This window comes from Arachis stenosperma, chromosome 2 (assembly GCF_014773155.1).
Source record: "Arachis stenosperma cultivar V10309 chromosome 2, arast.V10309.gnm1.PFL2, whole genome shotgun sequence".
Classification (NCBI taxonomy): Eukaryota; Viridiplantae; Streptophyta; class Magnoliopsida; order Fabales; family Fabaceae; genus Arachis; species Arachis stenosperma.
The window spans coordinates 24,993,408-25,013,811 of NC_080378.1; the positions used below are offsets into that span (position 1 = coordinate 24,993,408).

Below are 20,404 nucleotides of genomic sequence, written 5' to 3' on the forward strand. Positions count from 1 at the left end.
ATTCTGCTAGGTCCACATGCGTCCGCGAGAAAGAGCAATGCGTACGCATAATGGGCTAAAATGCATGCTCACGCATGTGCGTCACCCACGCGTACGCGTGATTTGGGATTTCTTTGGTGTTCACGCGTACGCGTGACCCTGTTTTCAGCAAATATGATTTCTATATTTTTCAAACCGAATTTACAACTTCAAAGGCTCCATTTTCATCCTTTAAGTTCTAAATCATAATAGAATGCCTTGTAATTAAGAATAAGTTAGGAAAGAGGGTAACTTGAGGATGAAGTAAGGGGAGAGTTAATGATTAATTATGATTAATAATGATTGTATGAGTTGCTGAGGGTGATGGTAGAAGTGCGGTGTATGTCGTGAGCCGAAGGGCTGTATTTGATAATGATTTATGGCTGGTTATGTATTATGTTATGAGCCGAATGGCTATGATAAATATTGATTTATGGCTGACAATGAATATACGAATTTGGATGATTATATTATCTTGAGTCCTCTTTCTTGAAAGTGTGACCCCAGAGAGATGGTGGAAGGTGAGGATCCCTTTCCTTGTTCCTCCTGGTATTGTAAAATCGCTTCCAACGAGATGCTGGGAGGTTTTGATCCCCTCCTTAGTTCCTCCTGGATATATGAGAACATACCTTCTGCGTAGACGCAAGGGTTGTAGTTTCACCCCACTTGCTCCAGGTTGGTTAGTATAGAAGCTCCCTGGTTAGACACAAGGGTTGTGGTTTTGCCCCACTTGGGTTGTGATGAGTGATGTATGAAAAGTAAAATTTATGAGATGTATAAATGATGATATGGTTATAATGAATGATTATGGAATGTTTATGAATGAATGTTGAATGACTATCTGAGATACGAGTTTCCCTGGATGAAAGCAGTGGCTAGCCACAACGTGCTCCAGGTTGGGACTCGATACTCTGCTGACCCTATGTCGTAAGTATGGCCGGACACTGTGAAAGTTCTGGATGAGCTCACCCCCTGGATAAACACCAGTATGGGTGTTGTATAATTATGATTATGATTCTGTTTATGATTGAGAATTACTCAAGTTGGTGATGCACGACAGAGGGACTGTCCAATGGTTAGCTACCAGGACTTGTCGGGTTGGCTTTATAATCGACAGATGAGACTCATCAGCCACTAGGACAGGCATGCATCATATGCATCTACATGTCTTGTTTGGATTGCCTAAGTGACTGCATAACTAAATGCTACTTGATTGTCTGCTACATTTGAATCCTATCTGTGATTTCTTTGTTTGTAATAATTGTGTTTGTTGCATTTGGTTCCGCTGGTGGTAGGGAGGTTCGAAGGAGTTGGATTGGGGAGGATTAGATAGTCTGAAGATCCTTAGCTAGTTGCCTATTTTTAATTGCATAGTTTAGTTATGTTTTAAACTTTAATTATCTGTTGGAAGTTCTAGAATTGCCTTTGGATTTCCCAAGATATTATATGTTAGATATGTGGGCACAGTTACCATGCTGAGAACCTCCGATTCTCAATCAGTCGAATTTTGTGATTTTCAGATGCAGGACGTGAGGCTCCTCACTGAGGTATGCTGGAAGCTTCTGATGTTGCAAAGATTTTTATCTTTTGGGCTTTATTTTGGTTATCTGTATTTGCTTAGATACTTATTATCTCCACCTATTATATATATGTTGTATTAATCCCTCTTAGAGGTCATTTGGGAGAAGTAGATTCTGTAACTCTATATTTTGGGTGTATTTTGGGTTCTCTAATATATATATATATATATATATATATATATATATATATATATATATATATATATATATATATATATATAGACACACACACACACACACACTTATTCGCTCAGGCCAGTTTATCTTCGCGAGCCGAGTCTTGAGTTTTGTTATATGTATTTTGGAACACTTGATATATTAACTCCTTATCTTGTTCTATCTTACTTCGTTTGCTTTATCGCTTCGTGAGCGTTACGCTTTTCGATTTAACGATTTTTTGCTTTATCCCTTTCTTCAAAGGCTCTTAGTTATAAACCTTTTTCACTATATTTAATATGTAATTTTTCTTTTAGAGGTCGTAGCGGTTCACCGCCTCTGTTTTACATCCTAGGTGTAAAGCTCTGTGTGGTAGGGTGTTACAAAGAAGATGACAATGACTATAACGATGATGAAGATGATAGAGGAGAAGGAGGAGAAGGAGGAGAAGAAATTCCAATGAGAAAGGTAGGAGGAGGAGGTGTTGGTGACGACAATAACAAAAGAGAAAAATAACGAAAAAGAAGGAAAAAAAGAAGACGAAGTATCAGGGGTGACGAAAAAGATGAAGAAGAAGAAGAACGTGAAGCAGAGACGCGAAGAAGAACGTGCGCGCATGAGTGTAAATGACTTGTTGGACTTAGTTGGTTAAATGACTTGTATGTAGAGATTAATTCTTAGTAAAATAGCTTTTAAAATTTAAAAATACTATAATAGATATTAATGTAAGAATTAAATTTAGATATTAATTAATGGATGGAGTTATATTAGACTTTTTAATTTTAATAAGCATAAGTCATTTTTGAATAGTTTCACCTTAAATGCTTTAAAAAATATATCTATATTTTAAAAGTTGCAAACATAAATACATAATTTTTTTATTTATCAAACATAAAATGAAGAATTTGTGTTTCTCTTCACAAAATTTTTTCAAACTAAGCCTAAATGTATTTACATTATTTTTACAAATAAAGACGAAGCTAAAAAATTTTCACGTCAAAATTTTTAATAGAATTTACAGAAATCTTTCGATGACATGAAATAGTACAATTACGATCTCTAGAGAATGAATTCTCTCAATTGTTAAAAAAATTGAGAGAATAAATTGTGGTCTCTAATCTTTTATTACTCTCTCTCTCATATTTTTTCTTAATCCCACTTATAAAATTAATAGTAAAAAATCACATTTTACTCCCTTCAGAATTATTAAAAAAAGAGTGAATATCCCACCCAACCCCTGACAATTATCTCAAAAAGACAACGAGACCCGAAGAATAAAAAACATACAACCCGGTCACTGATATTTTTTTAGGATCGATTAGTCTCTGTGCAAAAAAAACAACATTGATTTTTTTTACATAGGGACTAATCTGTCCCATAAAAATAAAATTTAGGGACCGGATTGGTATTTTTTTTGTCAAGAATCTCGTTGTCTTTTGAAAAGATTCATTTTTCACTCCCGAATCCCCATATAATGTGTATATGTATCTATCTATCTAAGATGACTTTATCCTTTTCTGTTAGAAATTTGAATTTTAAATAGGGTTTTTTACTTAAATAAATTATATGCATTTCAAAATTACCCAATTCCCCTGAATCAGATTCTGCAACGTGATTATCCTTTTTGTATTATTATATAAATCGTCCCAGGGTACAATGGATTATATAAAACGTAAATCATCTCACCCTAGGACGATTAATGAATGAATTTTGAATGCAAAATAAGAGTAAATCGTGGCAGGGCTTCTTGGGTTAGTAGTTGAGCATAAATCGTCCCAGAGTAGTAGGTTTTATGAGTTAATGGGCTAAACCAAACTGGGCTGCCACGATTTATGTGTTTTTTCGGACCCTCAGGAGCCTGGGACGATTTATGTGTTACTCTGTAACACTCAAAGGGCTGGGACGATTTATGGCCAAGTTATAACCCTAAGGACTCAAGCACGATTTATGCAGGCAGAAACTCTATTAATAAACGAGTTTCAAACAGACGAGCCACACAAAACATATGTTGAGGTTGTGAGAGATGGCAGAGAGTATTTTTTTGTTAGTGCATCACCGGGGAAAAATAGATGAAAACACAAGTGAGGGTGTAACTTTTTCTAGCAAAAAGCAGATAGGTGTGTTTATTACTCCGTCGACGACGTTGATGGATTTGTACAGTAGTAGTGACAGCGGTCCAGCGAGGTTCTTTATATTCCGATTCGCAACCCTACAGAGACACTTGTACAACCAAGACAAGGTGGCCGAAGCCCAGCTGTACTTGCCGAGTCCATCGAGGTCTGCAACATACGGGAGCCACCGTAAGTGTACCCTGGCACCAGACTTATCCATGAACAGCGCGGTGGACAACAACATCATGATGTAACCCCGTGCATAGATCTGTACCGTCTCCTCTGACGCATGAGCGGGCAGAACTCTAAACTTGTTCTGGAACCAAGAAAAAGAAACTGTGAAGTCATCGATGCAGTCCTCCGGTGGGAGTTCACCAAATAGCTCTCCAAACCACACCCATGCAGGCTTGCCACCCTCCATCAACTGCTCAAAGTCACTGAGGCACCCATTCACTGCATGACCGTCAATTGGAAGGCCAAACTGGTATGCCACATCTTGTAGTGTTACGGTACACTCCCCAAATGGCATGTGGAAGGTATGTGTTTCAGGACGCCATCTCTCCACAAAAGCACTGATCAGCGGCTCATCAAGCTTGAACCAGTAATCATTCAACCGAGCAACATGTAATAGGTTCGCACGATCTAAGTACGGGAGTATACGATCATGCAGTATCATCTTCTGTTGCCGATGCACGCTCCTAACGCACCGTGTAGGCTGAAAATACGCAAGAATAACCACATCATTATTTTGGGTACTTATACACACACACATAGAAAATAACTTATGCCATGCCAGATATTCAACTCACAGATGCCATCAAAATGGATATGTTCATAATAACATTTCATGTTCAATTCGACATTACCAACATAATGTAAGAACCATAAAAGTCACAACCAAACCGATCATTTCAACGGGTTAACGATTCAACCGGAAATTCACCGGTTCAACCGATTGACCTCGTCCTATATATTTAAAAAATAAAACATATTAAAAATTTTCAAAACTAAAATTTAAATACATATTTTCACTATTAATCCAACTACAACATTTTTAAATAAAATTTGAAACTCAAGCGGTTCGGTCGACCCGGTCTTACTGACTGATATCAGTTTAAACCATTTCATTCCGGGTTTGACCACACCGAACCGGTTCGTTCCCTCATCCGGTCATATCATCAGACTGGACCAGTTCAGAATCCCATTGGCCGGTTTAACCCTCGAACCGCTTCGTTCTGGTCCGGTTCGAACCTGTCTGGTTCGGTTTGGTACGGTTCGAGCCGTTCCGAACTCTATAGTAAAATCAGCAAATTCCATGGGATTCTACCATCAGAACCATCACCCTATGATGAGCGAATTCCATGATCTTTTAAGACCACTGATCTCTGACGTCTTATACTAAACCAAAAACTAACTAAATCACTATACATGATATCCGGCAACGTCTAAATAAAAAAATATTCTAAGATGCATATTCACCCTATACAATATCATCCAACATACTATATCATCCAAAATTTAAAACCATTACAAAATTTATAAGATTACCTCTTGATTGATAAATCCGGCAACATGCGCAACGCCGTTCAGGCGGTACATATCTCCTTGGTTCGCGGCCATTACTACCGCCGGAGAGATCCCCCAACTCCTCCTGCCGACCACCTGCGGCCCGCTGCCACCACCCCCGGTGCCACTCAGACGCCTCTGCCCACCACCAGTTGCACCTCCGCCACCGGCTGGTCCCACACCCACAACACTTCTCCACACAAACTCTCTCCGGTCAAAAATGGTAGCTCCAAGACCTCCCTCAACCCTTTACGCCGCAGCAACAACAAAGATGACTCGTGCTTGAGTCCTTAGGGTCATAACTTGGCCATAAATCGTCCCAGCCCTTTGAGTGTTACAGAGTAACACATAAATCGTCCCAGGCTCCTGAGGGTCCGAAAAAACACATAAATCGTGGCAGCCTAGTTTGGTTTAGCCCATTAACTCATAAAACCTACTACCCTGGGACGATTTATGCTCAACTACTAACCCAAGAAGCCCTGCCACGATTTACTCTTATTTTGCATTCAAAATTCATTCATTAATCGTCCTAGGATGAGATGATTTACGTTTTATATAATCCTTTGCACCCTGTGACGATTTATATAATAATACAAAAAGGATAATCACGTTGCAGAATCTGATTCAGGAGAATTGGGTAATTTTAAAATGCATATAATTTATTTAAGTAAAAAATCCTTTTAAATATAAAAAAAAATTCTTATTCTCATTAGAAAATAACGGAATCTAATTCCTTCCATTACATTACATATACATGACCACGAGGCAAAGGTGCATTAAATGGTTTTGGTTGAAAAACACCTTCTTCACGTAATATATTATATATATAGGTCATGATGTGATGGGCAAATTCCTAAAAGAAGCAACCATCATCTTCTAAATTTAAGGGCCTCTCTTATCCTTTTCTAACTTCTAACACTGCATAAGATTCCTTTCTTTCTAATTCTTAATTTTTCTCTTAAAAAGTAAACAAAAAATCAGTATATATTCATATATACCCAAAAGCAAACCCAAAGTCCTTCAATTTTTCATATAGTGTCAACTTTGTCCATTATTATATATATTTAATTATTTATATAAATATATATATAATTGCTTGTCCAAACTACTACTCTTCATCACGTAATTATAGTTTCCATCCATGGCTTCAGATTCCAGTAATTCAAACCTTAGAATCATGGTTGAAAGCAATCCTTCAGAGTCACGCCTAGCTGAGTTGAATATTAAGTGCTGGCCCAAGTATGCTTACTCTTTTATTTTATTTTTTTCCCTCTTCATATTAATTTCTCTCTCTTGTTTTTTTTTTTCTTTTAAGTTTATTCCTTCATTTATTTATTAATATATATACCAAATTCGTAGCTAATTGATTACCAGAGTTGCGTTTTGCGTGGGACTAAATATATCGATAATCCGAAAAATTTAGTAGTGTGCTTGCTTTTGTTTAGTTTTGCTCTAAGTTCGTTTTCCTTTTAAGATATTATTTTGTATAAATAAATCCTTTGTAATTTAATTCTTTTTTTTTTTTAAATGGAAGATGGGGTTGCGCTCCAGGGAAATACCAATTGAAATTTGATGCAGAGGAGACATGTTATTTGTTGAAAGGGAAGGTGAAGGCATATCCAAAAGGGTCATCAGATTTTGTGGAGTTTGGTGCTGGGGACCTTGTGATTTTACCGAAAGGACTTAGTTGCACTTGGCATGTTTCTGTTGCAGTAGACAAGTACTACAAATTTGAGTCATCAAATCATTCTTCTTCTTCTTCTTCTTGATCATTATGAGATCTTCTTATAGTTTTATAATTGGATTATGCATGATTAGTGAAAATTGTGATTAGAGTTATTTGGTCGAATTTTCATTTTGATTAAAATTAATTAAAGTGCCTATATATTCTTTCACAGTTTTGGACTATTTTGTGGGAGATAGATAGGTGTCTTTTTCTTGAATCATTATTATTGTTGTTATTGTTACAAGATTGCTTTTTGTCTACAAGCTAATTCTTATATACATCATGGAGAAAGAATTATTTTTCATTTCCCTGAGTTCGTAGAGTGCTTAACTCAAGTTTAAAAAAGAGTTTGCAACTTGCAAACAACAACAACAACAAAGTCTTGTTCCATTAGGTGGGTTCGGCTACATGAATCAAACGACGCCATTGAACTCTATCTTGTATCATGTCTACAGCGAGACCGTTTACATGTAGATCTCGTTTGACCACCTCATGGATTGTCTTCTTAAGTCTTCCTCTGTCTTTCACCCCTTAACCATCCTCCATCTCATCCACCCTCCTAAATGAGTGCTTTGTCGGTTTTCTTCTCACATGTCCAAACCATTTGAGACACGACTCTACCATCTTTTCCACAATAGGTGCTACCCCAACTCTCTCCCTTATATCTTCGTTCCTTATTTTATCCAATCGCGTATAACCGTTCATCCATCTCAACATCTTCATCTCTGCCACACTTAACTTATGTTCGTGCTCCCCTTTGGCCGCCCAACACTCTGCACCATAAAGTATAGCCGGTCTTATACCAGTGCGATAGAATTTACCTTTAAGTTTTAAAGGCAATTTTTTCACATATAAAACCAGATGCACTCCGCCATTTTGACGAACCTGCTTGGATCCTATGATTTACATCCTATTTAATTTCTTCATTATCCTGTATGATGCACCCAAGATATTTAAAACTTTTAACTTTTCGTAGGATATTTTCTCCAATCTTCACCTCTATATTAGGGTTTTTCCTTCGCAGACCAAAATTACATTCCATATATTCTGTCTTGCTACGGCTTATGCGCAGACCATACACTTCCAGAGCTTCTCTCCATAAGTTCAACTTCTTATTTAGGTCTTCCCTTGACTCTCACATAAGGCCGATATCATTGGTAAAAAACATGCACTATTGCACAGGCTCTTGGATGTGCTCTGTGAGCACTTCCAAGACTAATGTGAAAAGGTATGGACTTAAGGAAGATCTGTGGTGTAATCCTATACCAATAGAAAATTCCTCTGTCACACCACCTTGAGTCTTCACACTTGTTGTGACCCTATCATACATGTCTTTAATTGCACGAATATCGATCCTTACTCTCTTCTTTTCTAAAACCTTCCATAAGACCTCTCTTAGCACTCTATTGTATGCTTTTTCCAAATTAATAAAAACTATATGTAGATCCCTTTTATTACTATGATACCTCTCCATCATCCTTCTTAACAGGTATATTGCTTCGGTGGTGGATCTGTTTGGCATAAAACCAAATTGGTTATCTGTTACTTGTCTCTCTTTTTTCAACCTCCGTTCTATCACCCTTTCCCATAACTTCATAGTATGGCTCATGAGCTTGATCCCTCTATAGTTTTCGCAACTTTGTATATCCCCCTTATTCTAGTAGATAGGTACCAAGGTGCTCTTTTTTCACTCATCAGGCATCTTCTTTGACCTTAAAGTCTCATTAAAAAACTTGGTTAACCAATTGATACCTTTTTCTCCAAGACCCTTCCAAACTTCAATCGGGATATTATCAGGTCATACCGCCCTGCCATTTTTCATCTGCTTTAGAGCCTCTTTTACCTCAAAGTCTCGAATCCTTCGGTAGTAGTCAAAGTTTTGATCTTCTTCCCTTGTGCATAACCAACCAAGGCTCGGAAGAGTTTTATGCCCTTCATTAAATAACTTGTAGAAGTAGCTCTTCTACCTTTCATTAATCTTCTCCTCTTGAGCCAACACCTCTCCGTCTTTATCCTTTATGCACTTAACCTGATCCAAATCTCTCGTTCTTCTTTGACGGCTCTTGGCGATTCTATATATATCTTTTTCTCCTTCTTTCGTGCCTAAAGATTGGTAGAGACCCTCATATGCTCTTGTTATTGCTTCACTTACAGCCACTTTTGTCTCTTTCTTAACCGCCTTATATTTTTCCCAATTATCTGCATTGCGACACAAAGACCACTCTTTAAAGCACTCCCTTTTACCTTTATCTTTCTTGTACATTCGCATTCCACCACCAGAATTCCTTGTCTCTTGGTCCTATCCCTTTAAATTCACCAAAACTTTCTTTTGCTGCTCCTCTGATAACTTCTGCCATCTCCCTCCATATCTCCTTCGTGCTTCCATTCCCATCCCACAATGCCTCTTCTCCTACCCGTCTTAAGAAGTTTCTTTGTTCCTCACCTTTCATCCGCCACCACCTCGTCCTTGGGTTCTTCCTATGATGTCTTTTCCTCAACTTTTACTCAACGTGAAAATCCATGACGAGCATTCTATGTTGTTTTTGTATGGATACCTTGAGGGGAGCTTGGCTTCTATAGGTCGACGCCGAGTTGTTTCCTTCAACGCCGATCTGTGAGCTTTGGAAAGTCTGAGCTTGCGCTTATAAAGAGGGTGACCCAAAATGGGGGAATGTACCTGCTGGTGGACGAAATTGTGATTCCTATTTTGTACCTTTTGGTATCATTGTGGGATTATTCCTTTTAGAAATTGGCCTTCATTATTTCACAACTCCGTTCAACTAACCAGCAAGTGTACTGGGTCGTCCAAGTAATAACCTTACGTGAGTAAGGGTCGAATCCACAGAGATTGTTGGTATGAAGCAAGCTATGGTCACCTTGCAAATCTCAGTTAGGGAGATTAAACATGATACTTAATTAGATTCAAATAATAAAATAGATAAAATAAAAGGGATAGAATACTTATGCAGATTCATTAGTAGGAATTTCAGATAAGTGGAATGGAGATGCTGTAGAGCTCTCGGACGCCTGCTCTCCTACTGCTTCTACTCAATCCTTCTTACTCCTTTCCATGGCAAGCTTTGTATAGGGGTTCACCATCAACTGTGGCTACTTTCATCCTCACGGGGAAATATCCTATGCGGCTGTCACTCGCACAGCTAACCAGTCTGGAGGCATCACCCATGGTTGATAGTTACATCCCATCCTCGCAGTGAAAGCTAATGCTCACGCACTCTGTCACAGTACGGCCAATCACCGGTTGGTTCCCTCCCCTACTGGAATAGAATCCCTCTTTTGCGTTTGTCACTAACGCCCAGCAGGTTACAGGTTTGAAGCACGTCACAGTCATTCATGAACGGAATCCTACTCGGAATACCACAGACAAGGTGAGACTTTCCGGATTCCCAGGATCCTACTCGGAACACCACAGACAAGGTTGGACTTTCCGGATCCAGATAAATGCCGCCATCTATCTAGCTTATACCACGAAGATTCTGTTGGGGAATCTAAGAGATACACATTCAAGCTGTGTTGCATGTAGAACGGAAGTGGTTGTCAATCACGCGCGTTCATCAGTGAGAATAATAATGAGGGTTATCTAACTCATCATCATTCATCATGTTCTTGAGTACGAATGAATATCTTGGAATAAGAATAAGATAGAGAACTGAATAAAAGAAAATAGAACTTCATTAATCTTTGAGGTACAGCAGAGCTCCACACCCTTAATCTATGGTGTGCAGAAACTCCACCGTTGAAAATACATAAGTGAAAGAGGTCCAGGCATGGCCGAATGGCCAGCCCCCTAAACGTGATCAATGATCTCCTAAGATGAAGAATAAAACAAAACTGAGACCAAAGATGTCTAATACAATAGATAAATGTCCTATATATACTAGACTAGCTACTAGGGTTTACATGAGTAAGTAATTGATGTATAAATCCACTTCCGGGGCCCACTTGGTGTGTGCTTGGGCTAAGCTTGATCTATCCACGAGCTGAGGCTTCTCCTGGAGTTGAATTTCGAGTTATGATGTGCTTTGGGCGTTCAACTCCGGGTCATGACGTTTTTCTGGCGTTTAACTCCAGAAAGGAGCGTGTACTTGGCGTTCAACGCCAAGTTGCGTCGTCATTCTTCGAATAAAGTATGGACTATTATATATTGCTGGAAAGCCCTGGATGTCTACTTTCCAACGCCGTTGAGAGCGCGCCATTTAGAGTTCTGTAGCTCCAGAAAGTCCATTTCGAGTACAGGGAGGTCAGAATCCAACAGCATCAGCAGTCCTTTTGTCAGCCTTTTTCAGAGTTTTGCTCAAATCCCTCAATTTCAGTCAGAATTTACCTGAAATCACAGAAAAACACACAAACTCATAGTAAAGTCTAGAAATGTGAATTTAACATAAAAACTAATGAAAACATCCCTAAAAGTAGCTTAATCATCCTAAAAACTATATAAAAACAATGCCAAAAAGCGTATAAGTTATCCGCTCATCACAACACCAAACTTAAATTGTTGCTTGTCCCCAAGCAACTGAAAATCAAATAGGATAAAAAGAAGAGAATATACTATAAAGTCCAAAATATCAATGAATATTAATTTAATTACATGAGCGGGACTTGTAGCTTTTTGCTTCTGAACAGTTTTGGCATCTCACTTTTTCCTTTGAAGTTCAGAGTGATTGGCATCTTTAGGAACTTAGAATTTCAGATAGTGTTATTGACTTTCCTAGTTAAGCATGTTGATTCTTGAACACAGCTACTTTATGAGTCTTGGCTGTGGCCCTAAGCACCTTGTCTTCCAGTATTACCACCGGATACACAAATGCCACAGACACATAACTGGGTGAACCTTTTCAGATTGTGACTTAGCTTTGCTAAAGTCCCCAGTTAGTGGTGTCCAGAGCTCTTAAGCACACTCTTTAGCTTTAGATCACGACTTTAACCATTCAGTCTCAAGCTTTTCACTTGGACCTTCATGACACAAGCACATGGTTAGGGACAGCTTGATTTAGCCGCTTAGGCCTGGATTTATTTTCCTTGGGCCCTCCTATCCAGTGATGCTCAAAGCCTTGGATCCTTTTTACCCTTGCCTTTTGGTTTTAAGGGCTATTGGCTTTTTCTACTGCTCCTTCTTTTTCTATATACTCTTTTTAGATCTTTTTTTTTTTTCACTGCTTTTTCTTGCTTCAAGAATCAATTTCATGATGTTTTTCAGATCATCAATAACATTTCTCTTTGTTCATCATTCTTTCAAGAACCAACAATTTTAACACTCATAAACAACAAGATCAAAAGACATATGCACTGTTCAATCATTCATTCAGAAAACAAAAAGCATTGTCACCACATCAATATAATTAAACTAAATTCAATAATAATTTCGAAAATTATGTACTTCTTGTTCTTTTGAATTAAAACATTTTTCTTTTAAGAGAGGTGAAGGACTAATGGATTTTATTCATATCTTTAAGGCATGGTTACATACTAATGATCATGAAATAAAGACACAAAACATAGATAAACACAATAATTTAAAACCGAAAACAGAAAGAAAATAAAGAACAAGGAATGAATCCACCTCTAGTGGCGTCTTCTTCTTGAAGGACCAATGATGTTCTTCAACTCTTCTATGTCCCTTCCTTGCCTTTGTTGCTCCTCCCTCATTGCTCTTTGATCTTCTCTTATTTCTTGGAGAGTGAGGGCGTGTTCATGGTGTTCCACCCTTAGTTGTTCCACATTATGGCTCAAATCTTCCAAGGAGGTATTAAGTTGCTCCCAATAGTTGTTGGGAGGAAAGTGCATTCCATGAGGCATTTGTTGATGATGAACTTCCTCATGTTCTCCTTGGGGGCCGTGAGGAACTTCCCTTGTTTGCTCCATCCTTTTCTTGGTGATGGGCTTGTCTTCTTCAATGGAGACATCTCCATCTATGATAACTCCGGCTGAATAACATAGATGGCATATGAGGTGAGGGAATGCTAGCCGTGCCATGTATGAAGGCTTGTCAGCTATTTTGTAGAGTTCATTGGATATGACTTCATGAACCTCTACCTCCTCTCCAATCATGATGCTGTGAATCATGATGGCCCGATCCACAGTAACTTCAGATCGGTTGCTTGTAGGGATGATGGATCTTTGGATGAACTCCAACCATCCTCTAGCTACAGGCTTGAGGTCCAGCCTTCTTAGTTGGACCGGTTTGCCTTTGGAGTCTACTCTCCATTGGGTGCCTTCCACACAAATGTCCATTAGGACTTGGTCCAACCTTTGATCAAAGTTGACCCTTCTAGTGTAGGGGTGTTCATCACCTTGCATCATAGGTAAATGAAACGCCAACCTCACATTTTCCGGACTAAAATCCAAGTATTTCCCCCTAACCATTGTGATATAATTCTTTGGATTCGGGTTCATACTTTGATCATGGTTTCTAGTGATCCATGCATTGGCATAGAACTCTTGAACCATTAAAATTCCAACTTGTTGTATGGGGTTGGCTATGACTTCCCAACCTCTTCTTTGAATTTCAAGTCGGATTTCCGGATACTCATTTTTCTTGAGTTTGAAAGGGACCTCATGGATCACTTTCTTCTTTGCCACAACATCATAGAAGTGGTCTTGGTGGCTCTTGGAGATGAATCTCTCCTTCTCCCATGACTCGGAAGTGGAAGCTTTTGCCTTCCCTTTTCCTTTTCTTGAGGAAACTCCGGCCTTGGGTGCCATTGATGGTGAATGAAAAAAATAAAAAGCTTAGGCTTTTTACCACACCAAACTTAAAGTTTGCTCGCCCTCGAGCAAAAAAAGAAAAGAAGAGTAGACGAAGAAGAGAATATTGGAAGAGAGGGAGAAGAGAGGGTTCGGCTATATGAGAGAAGGAGGTGTTGTGTTGTGTGAAAATTATGAAGAATGGAAGGGTATTTATAGGGAGGGGGGAGGGTATAGGTTCGGCCAATTTGGGTGGGAATGGGTGGGAAATTGAATTTGAAAGTAGTGGGGGTAGGTGGGGTGTATGGGGAAGAGGAGGATGATGTGAATGGTGAATGGGGTAATTGGGAAGAGGAATTGAGGTGATAGGTGAAGGTTTTTGGGAAGTGTGACATTGAAAATGAGATTTGGATTAGAAGAGTGTGATTAGGATTAAAAGAAAGGGTAGGTGAGGATCCTGTGGGGTCCACAGATCCTGAGGTGGGGATCCTGTGGGGTCCACAGATCCTGAGGTGAAAACAAATACCATTCCTTCACCATATAGGCATGTAACATGCCTTCATGCATCATTCTGGCGTTCAAACGCCCATTGATGCACGTTCTGGGCGTTAAACGCCCATGTTATGCATGTTTCTGGCGTTGAACGCCAGTTTCATGCTTGTTTCTGGCGTTCAGCGCCAGATTGTCCTCTGTGTGCGCATCCTGGCGTTAAACGCCAGGATGTAGCTTGTTTTGGGCGTTCAGCGCCAGAAAGATGCTCTGTTCTGGCGTTGAACGCCAGCCAGATGCATCTTCTGGGCGTTGAACGCCAGCTCGTGCGTCCCCAGGGTGAAAAAAATTTTTCTTCTGTTTTTGACTCTGTTTTTAATTTTTTTGATTTTTTTCGTGACTCCTCATGATCATGTACCTAATTAAACACAAAAATAACAAAGAAACAAAATAAAATAAAATTAGATAAATAAAATTGGGTTGCCTCCCAACAAGCGCTTCTTTAATGTCAATAGCTTGACAGTGGCTCTCATGGAGCTAAAAGGTGATCAGGTCAATTTTGTATAGTCCCAACACCAAACTTAGAGTTTGGATATGGGATTTGAACACCAAACTTAGAGTTTGGTTGTGGCCTCACAACACCAAACTTAGAGTTTGACTGTGTGGGTTCTTCTTGACCTTAAACTGAGAGAAGCTCTTCATGCTTACTCTCTTTTGTCACAGAGGGATAGCCATGTGCCTTAAACACAAGGTAGTCCCCATTCAATTGAAGGACTAACTCACCTCTGTTGACATCTATCACAGCTCCTGCTGTGGCTAGGAATGGTCTTCCTAGGATGATGCATTCATCATCTTCTTTCCTAGTGTCTAGGATTATGAAATCAGTAGGGATGTAAAGGCCTTCAACCTTTACTAGCACGTCCTCTACCGATCCATAGGCTTGCCTCATTGACTTATCTGCCAATTGTAATGAGAACAAGGCTGGTTGTACCTCAATGATCCCCAGCTTCTCCATTACAGAGAGTGGCATAAGGTTTATCCCTGACCCCAGATCACATAGAGCTTTTTCAAAGCTCATGGTGCCTATGGTACAAGGTATTAGAAACTTGCCAGGATCTTGTTTCTTTTGAGGTAGAGTTCTCTGAATCCAAGTATCTAGTTCACTAATGAGCAAGGGTGGTTCACTTTCCCAAGTCTCATTACCAAACAATTTGGCATTCAGCTTCATGATAGCTCCTAAGTATTGAGCAACTTGCTCTCCAGTTACATCTTCATCCTCTTCTGAGGATGAATAGTCTTCAGAGCTCATGAATGGCAGAAGGAGGTTCAATGGAATCTCTATGGTCTCTGTATGAGCCTCAGATTCCTTTGGATCCTTAATAGGAAACTCCTTCTTGCTTGAGGGACGTCCCAGGAGGTCTTCCTCCTTAGAATTTTCGTCCTCCTCCTCCCTTGTGCATTCGGCCACTTTGATTAAATCAATGGCTTTGCACTCTCCTTTTGGGTTCTCTTCTGTATTGCTTGGGAGAATACTGGGAGGAGTTTCAATAACTTTCTTACTTAGCTGACCCACTTGTGCCTCCAAATTTCTAATGGAGGATCTGGTTTCATTCATGAAACTGAAAGTGGCCTTTGACAGATCAGAGACTATATTGGCTAAATTAGAATTATTTTGTTCAGAATTCTCTGTCTGTTGCTGAGAAGATGATGGATATGGCTTGCTATTATTCAGCCTAGTACGTCCACCATTGCTAAAACCTTGTTGAGGTTTTTGTTGATCCTTCCAGGAGAAATTTGGATGATTTCTCCATGATGAGTTATAGGTGTTTCCATAAGGTTCACCTAAGTAATTAACCTCTGCCATGGCAGGGTTTTCAGGATCATAAGCTTCTTCAGAAGCTGCCTCTCTATTACTGTTGGATGCATGTTGCAATCCATTCAGATTTTGAGAGATCATGTTGACCTGTTGAGTCAATACTTTGTTCTGAGCCAATATGGCATTCAGAGCATCAATTTCAAGAACTCCTTTCTTCTGAGGTACCCCATTATTTACGGAATTCCTCTCAGAAGTATACATGAACTGGTTGTTTGCAACCATGTCAATGAGTTCCTGAGCCTCTTCAGGCGTTTTCTTCAGGTGAATAGATCCACCTGCAGAATGGTCCAATGACATTTTCGAAAATTCAGAGAGACCATAATAGAATATATCTAATATGGTCCATTCTGAAAACATGTCAGATGGACATCTCTTGGTCAGCTGCTTGTATCTTTCCCAAGCTTCATAGAGGGATTCACCATCTTTTTGTTTGAAGGTTTGAACATCCACTCTCAGCTTGCTCAGCTTTTGAGGAGGAAAGAATTTATCTAAGAATGGAGTGACAAGCTTATCCCATGAGTCCAGGCTATCCTTGGGTTGTGAATCCAACCATACTCTAGCTCTGTCTCTTACAGCAAAAGGGAAAAGCATGAGTCTGTAGACTTCAGGATCAACTCCATTCGTCTTTACAGTCTCACAGATCTGCAAGAACTCAGTTAAAAACTGATAAGGATCTTCAGATGGAAGTCCATAAAACTTGCAGTTTTGTTGCATTAAAGCAACTAGTTGAGGCTTAAGCTCAAAGTTATTGGCTCCAATGGCAGGAATGGAGATGCTTCTTCCATCAAACTTAGACGTTGGCTTTGTGAAGTCACCAAGCATTCTCCTTGCATTATTATTATTATTTTCGTCTGCCATCTCTTTCTCTTGTTCGAAAATTTCAAGAAGGTTTCTTCTGGATTGTTGCAATTTAGCTTCTCTTAATTTTCTCTTCAGAGTCCTTTCAGGTTCTGGATCAATTTCAACAAGAGTGCCTTTATCCTTGTTCCTGCTCATATGAAAGAGAAGAAAACAAGAAAAGAAAAAGGGATCCTCTATGTCACAGTATAGAGATTCCTTTATGTTAGTAGAAAAAGAAAGGGGTAGAAGAAAGAAGAAGGATGGATTCGGATTTATGGATGAAGAGAGGTGAAGAGAAGTGTTTAGTAATTAAATAATTAAATAGAAAAATAAAAGAGAAATTTCGAAAATAATTTTTGAAAAGGGGTTAGTGATTTTCGAAAATTAGAGATAAAATGTAATTAAAATTAAAACATGAAACAATTAATTAATTAGAAAGAATTTTTGAAAAAGAAAGAGATATTTTCGAAAATAGAAGAGGGAAAAGTAGTTAGGTGGTTTTGAAAAAGATAAGAAACAAACAAAAAGTTAGTTAGTTAATTGAAAAAGATTTGAAATCAAATTTGAAAAAGATAAGAAGATAGTAAGTTAGATAAGATATTTTGAAATCAAATTTTGAAAAAGATAAAATTTTTGAAAAAGATAAAATTTTTGAAAAAGATAAGATAAAAGATAAAAAGATTTAATTCAAAAATTTTGAAATTACTTACTTCACTAACAAGAAACTACAAGATAAGATTCTAGAACTTAAAGATTGAACCTTTCTTAACAAGAAAGTAACAAACTTCAAATTTTTGAACCAATCACATTAATTATTAGTGAATTTTCGAAAATTACATATAAAGATAAGAAAAAGATTTTGAAAATAATTTTGAAGAAGATTTTTGAAATTTTTCGAAAAATAGAAAAAAAATGAGAAAGATATGATTTTTGAAAAAGATTTTGAAAAGATAAGATTTTTAAAATTGAAATTTTGACTTGACTTGTAAGAAACAACTAATTTTAAAAATTTTTGACCAAGTTAATCCCAAAATTTCGAAATTTTTGGAGGGAAATAAGGAAAAGATATTTTTTTGATTTTTGAATTTTTAACTATGAGAGAGAAAAACAACAAAAATACTTTATGCATGAAATTTTTAGATCAAAACCATGAATGCATGCAAGAATGCTATGAATGTCAAGATGAACACCAAGAACACTTTGAAGATCATGATGAACATCAAGAACATAATTTTGAAAAATTTTTGATGCAATGAAAACATGCAAGACACCAAGCTTAGAAATCTTTAATGCATGGAAGATATGAATGCAAAAATGCACATGAAAAACAAGAAAAGACACAAAACAAAAAATCATCAAGATCAAACAAGAAAACTTGTCAAGAACAACTTGAAGATCATGAAGAACACTATGAATGCATGAGATTTTCGAAAAATGCAAGAAAAATTTTTAAAAGCATGCAATTGACACCAAACTTAAAAATTAACACAAGATTCAAACAAGAACACAAAATATTTTTGGATTTTATGATTTTCTAATTTTTTTGTATTTTTATTAATTATTTTCGAAAATAAAGGTTGGAAAAACGGGAAATAAAAGAAAAATTTTTGAAAAAGATTTTTGAAAAGAAAATTACCTAATCTGAGCAACAAGACGAACCGTCAGTTGTCCATACTCGAACAATCCCCGGCAACGGCGCCAAAAACTTGGTGGACGAAATTGTGATTCCTATTTTGTACCTTTTGGTATCATTGTGGGATTATTCCTTTTAGAAATTGGCCTTCATTATTTCACAACTCCGTTCAACTAACCAGCAAGTGTACTGGGTCGTCCAAGTAATAACCTTACGTGAGTAAGGGTCGAATCCACAGAGATTGTTGGTATGAAGCAAGCTATGGTCACCTTGCAAATCTCAGTTAGGGAGATTAAACATGATACTTAATTAGATTCAAATAATAAAATAGATAAAATAAAAGGGATAGAATACTTATGCAGATTCATTAGTAGGAATTTCAGATAAGTGGAATGGAGATGCTGTAGAGCTCTCGGACGCCTGCTCTCCTACTGCTTCTACTCAATCCTTCTTACTCCTTTCCATGGCAAGCTTTGTATAGGGGTTCACCATCAACTGTGGCTACTTTCATCCTCACGGGGAAATATCCTATGCGGCTGTCACTCGCACAGCTAACCAGTCTGGAGGCATCACCCATGGTTGATAGTTACATCCCATCCTCGCAGTGAAAGCTAATGCTCACGCACTCTGTCACAGTACGGCCAATCACCGGTTGGTTCCCTCCCCTACTGGAATAGAATCCCTCTTTTGCGTTTGTCACTAACGCCCAGCAGGTTACAGGTTTGAAGCACGTCACAGTCATTCATGAACGGAATCCTACTCGGAATACCACAGACAAGGTGAGACTTTCCGGATTCCCAGGATCCTACTCGGAACACCACAGACAAGGTTGGACTTTCCGGATCCAGATAAATGCCGCCATCTATCTAGCTTATACCACGAAGATTCTGTTGGGGAATCTAAGAGATACACATTCAAGCTGTGTTGCATGTAGAACGGAAGTGGTTGTCAATCACGCGCGTTCATCAGTGAGAATAATAATGAGGGTTATCTAACTCATCATCATTCATCATGTTCTTGAGTACGAATGAATATCTTGGAATAAGAATAAGATAGAGAACTGAATAAAAGAAAATAGAACTTCATTAATCTTTGAGGTACAGCAGAGCTCCACACCCTTAATCTATGGTGTGCAGAAACTCCACCGTTGAAAATACATAAGTGAAAGAGGTCCAGGCATGGCCGAATGGCCAGCCCCCTAAACGTGATCAATGATCTCCTAAGATGAAGAATAAAACAAAACTGAGACCAAAGATGTCTAATACAATAGATAAATGTCCTATATATACTAGACTAGCTACTAGGGTTTACATGAGTAAGTAATTGATGTATAAATCCACTTCCGGGGCCCACTTGGTGTGTGCTTGGGCTAAGCTTGATCTATCCACGAGCTGAGGCTTCTCTTGGAGTTGAATTTCGAGTTATGATGTGCTTTGGGCGTTCAACTCCGGGTCATGACGTTTTTCTGGCGTTTAACTCCAGAAAGGAGCGTGTACTTGGCGTTCAACGCCAAGTTGCGTCGTCATTCTTCGAATAAAGTATGGACTATTATATATTGCTGGAAAGCCCTGGATGTCTACTTTCCAACGCCGTTGAGAGCGCGCCATTTAGAGTTCTGTAGCTCCAGAAAGTCCATTTCGAGTGCAGGGAGGTCAGAATCCAACAGCATCAGCAGTCCTTTTGTCAGCCTTTTTCAGAGTTTTGCTC

The 20,404-nt window shown here is 38.5% G+C and overlaps 2 protein-coding genes across 2 annotated transcripts; one reads left to right on the plus strand and one right to left on the minus strand.

Moving 5' to 3' along the window:
• Positions 1 to 3,806: 3,806 nt before the first annotated feature.
• On the minus strand, positions 3,807 to 5,182 carry LOC130962714 (serine/threonine-protein phosphatase 7 long form homolog). Its single transcript, XM_057888889.1, has 2 exons — positions 5,117 to 5,182; positions 3,807 to 4,580 (listed from the first exon to the last, which is right to left on the minus strand). The coding sequence occupies exons 1-2, from the start codon at positions 5,180 to 5,182 to the stop codon at positions 3,807 to 3,809; spliced, it is 840 nt and encodes a 279-aa protein (XP_057744872.1).
• Positions 5,183 to 6,303: 1,121 nt separating this feature from the next.
• On the plus strand, positions 6,304 to 7,372 carry LOC130962237 (uncharacterized). The gene is made up of 2 exons (XM_057888392.1): positions 6,304 to 6,670; positions 6,966 to 7,372. The coding sequence occupies exons 1-2, from the start codon at positions 6,573 to 6,575 to the stop codon at positions 7,198 to 7,200; spliced, it is 333 nt and encodes a 110-aa protein (XP_057744375.1). The 5' UTR covers positions 6,304 to 6,572; the 3' UTR covers positions 7,201 to 7,372.
• The last annotated feature ends 13,032 nt before the right edge of the window (positions 7,373 to 20,404 follow it).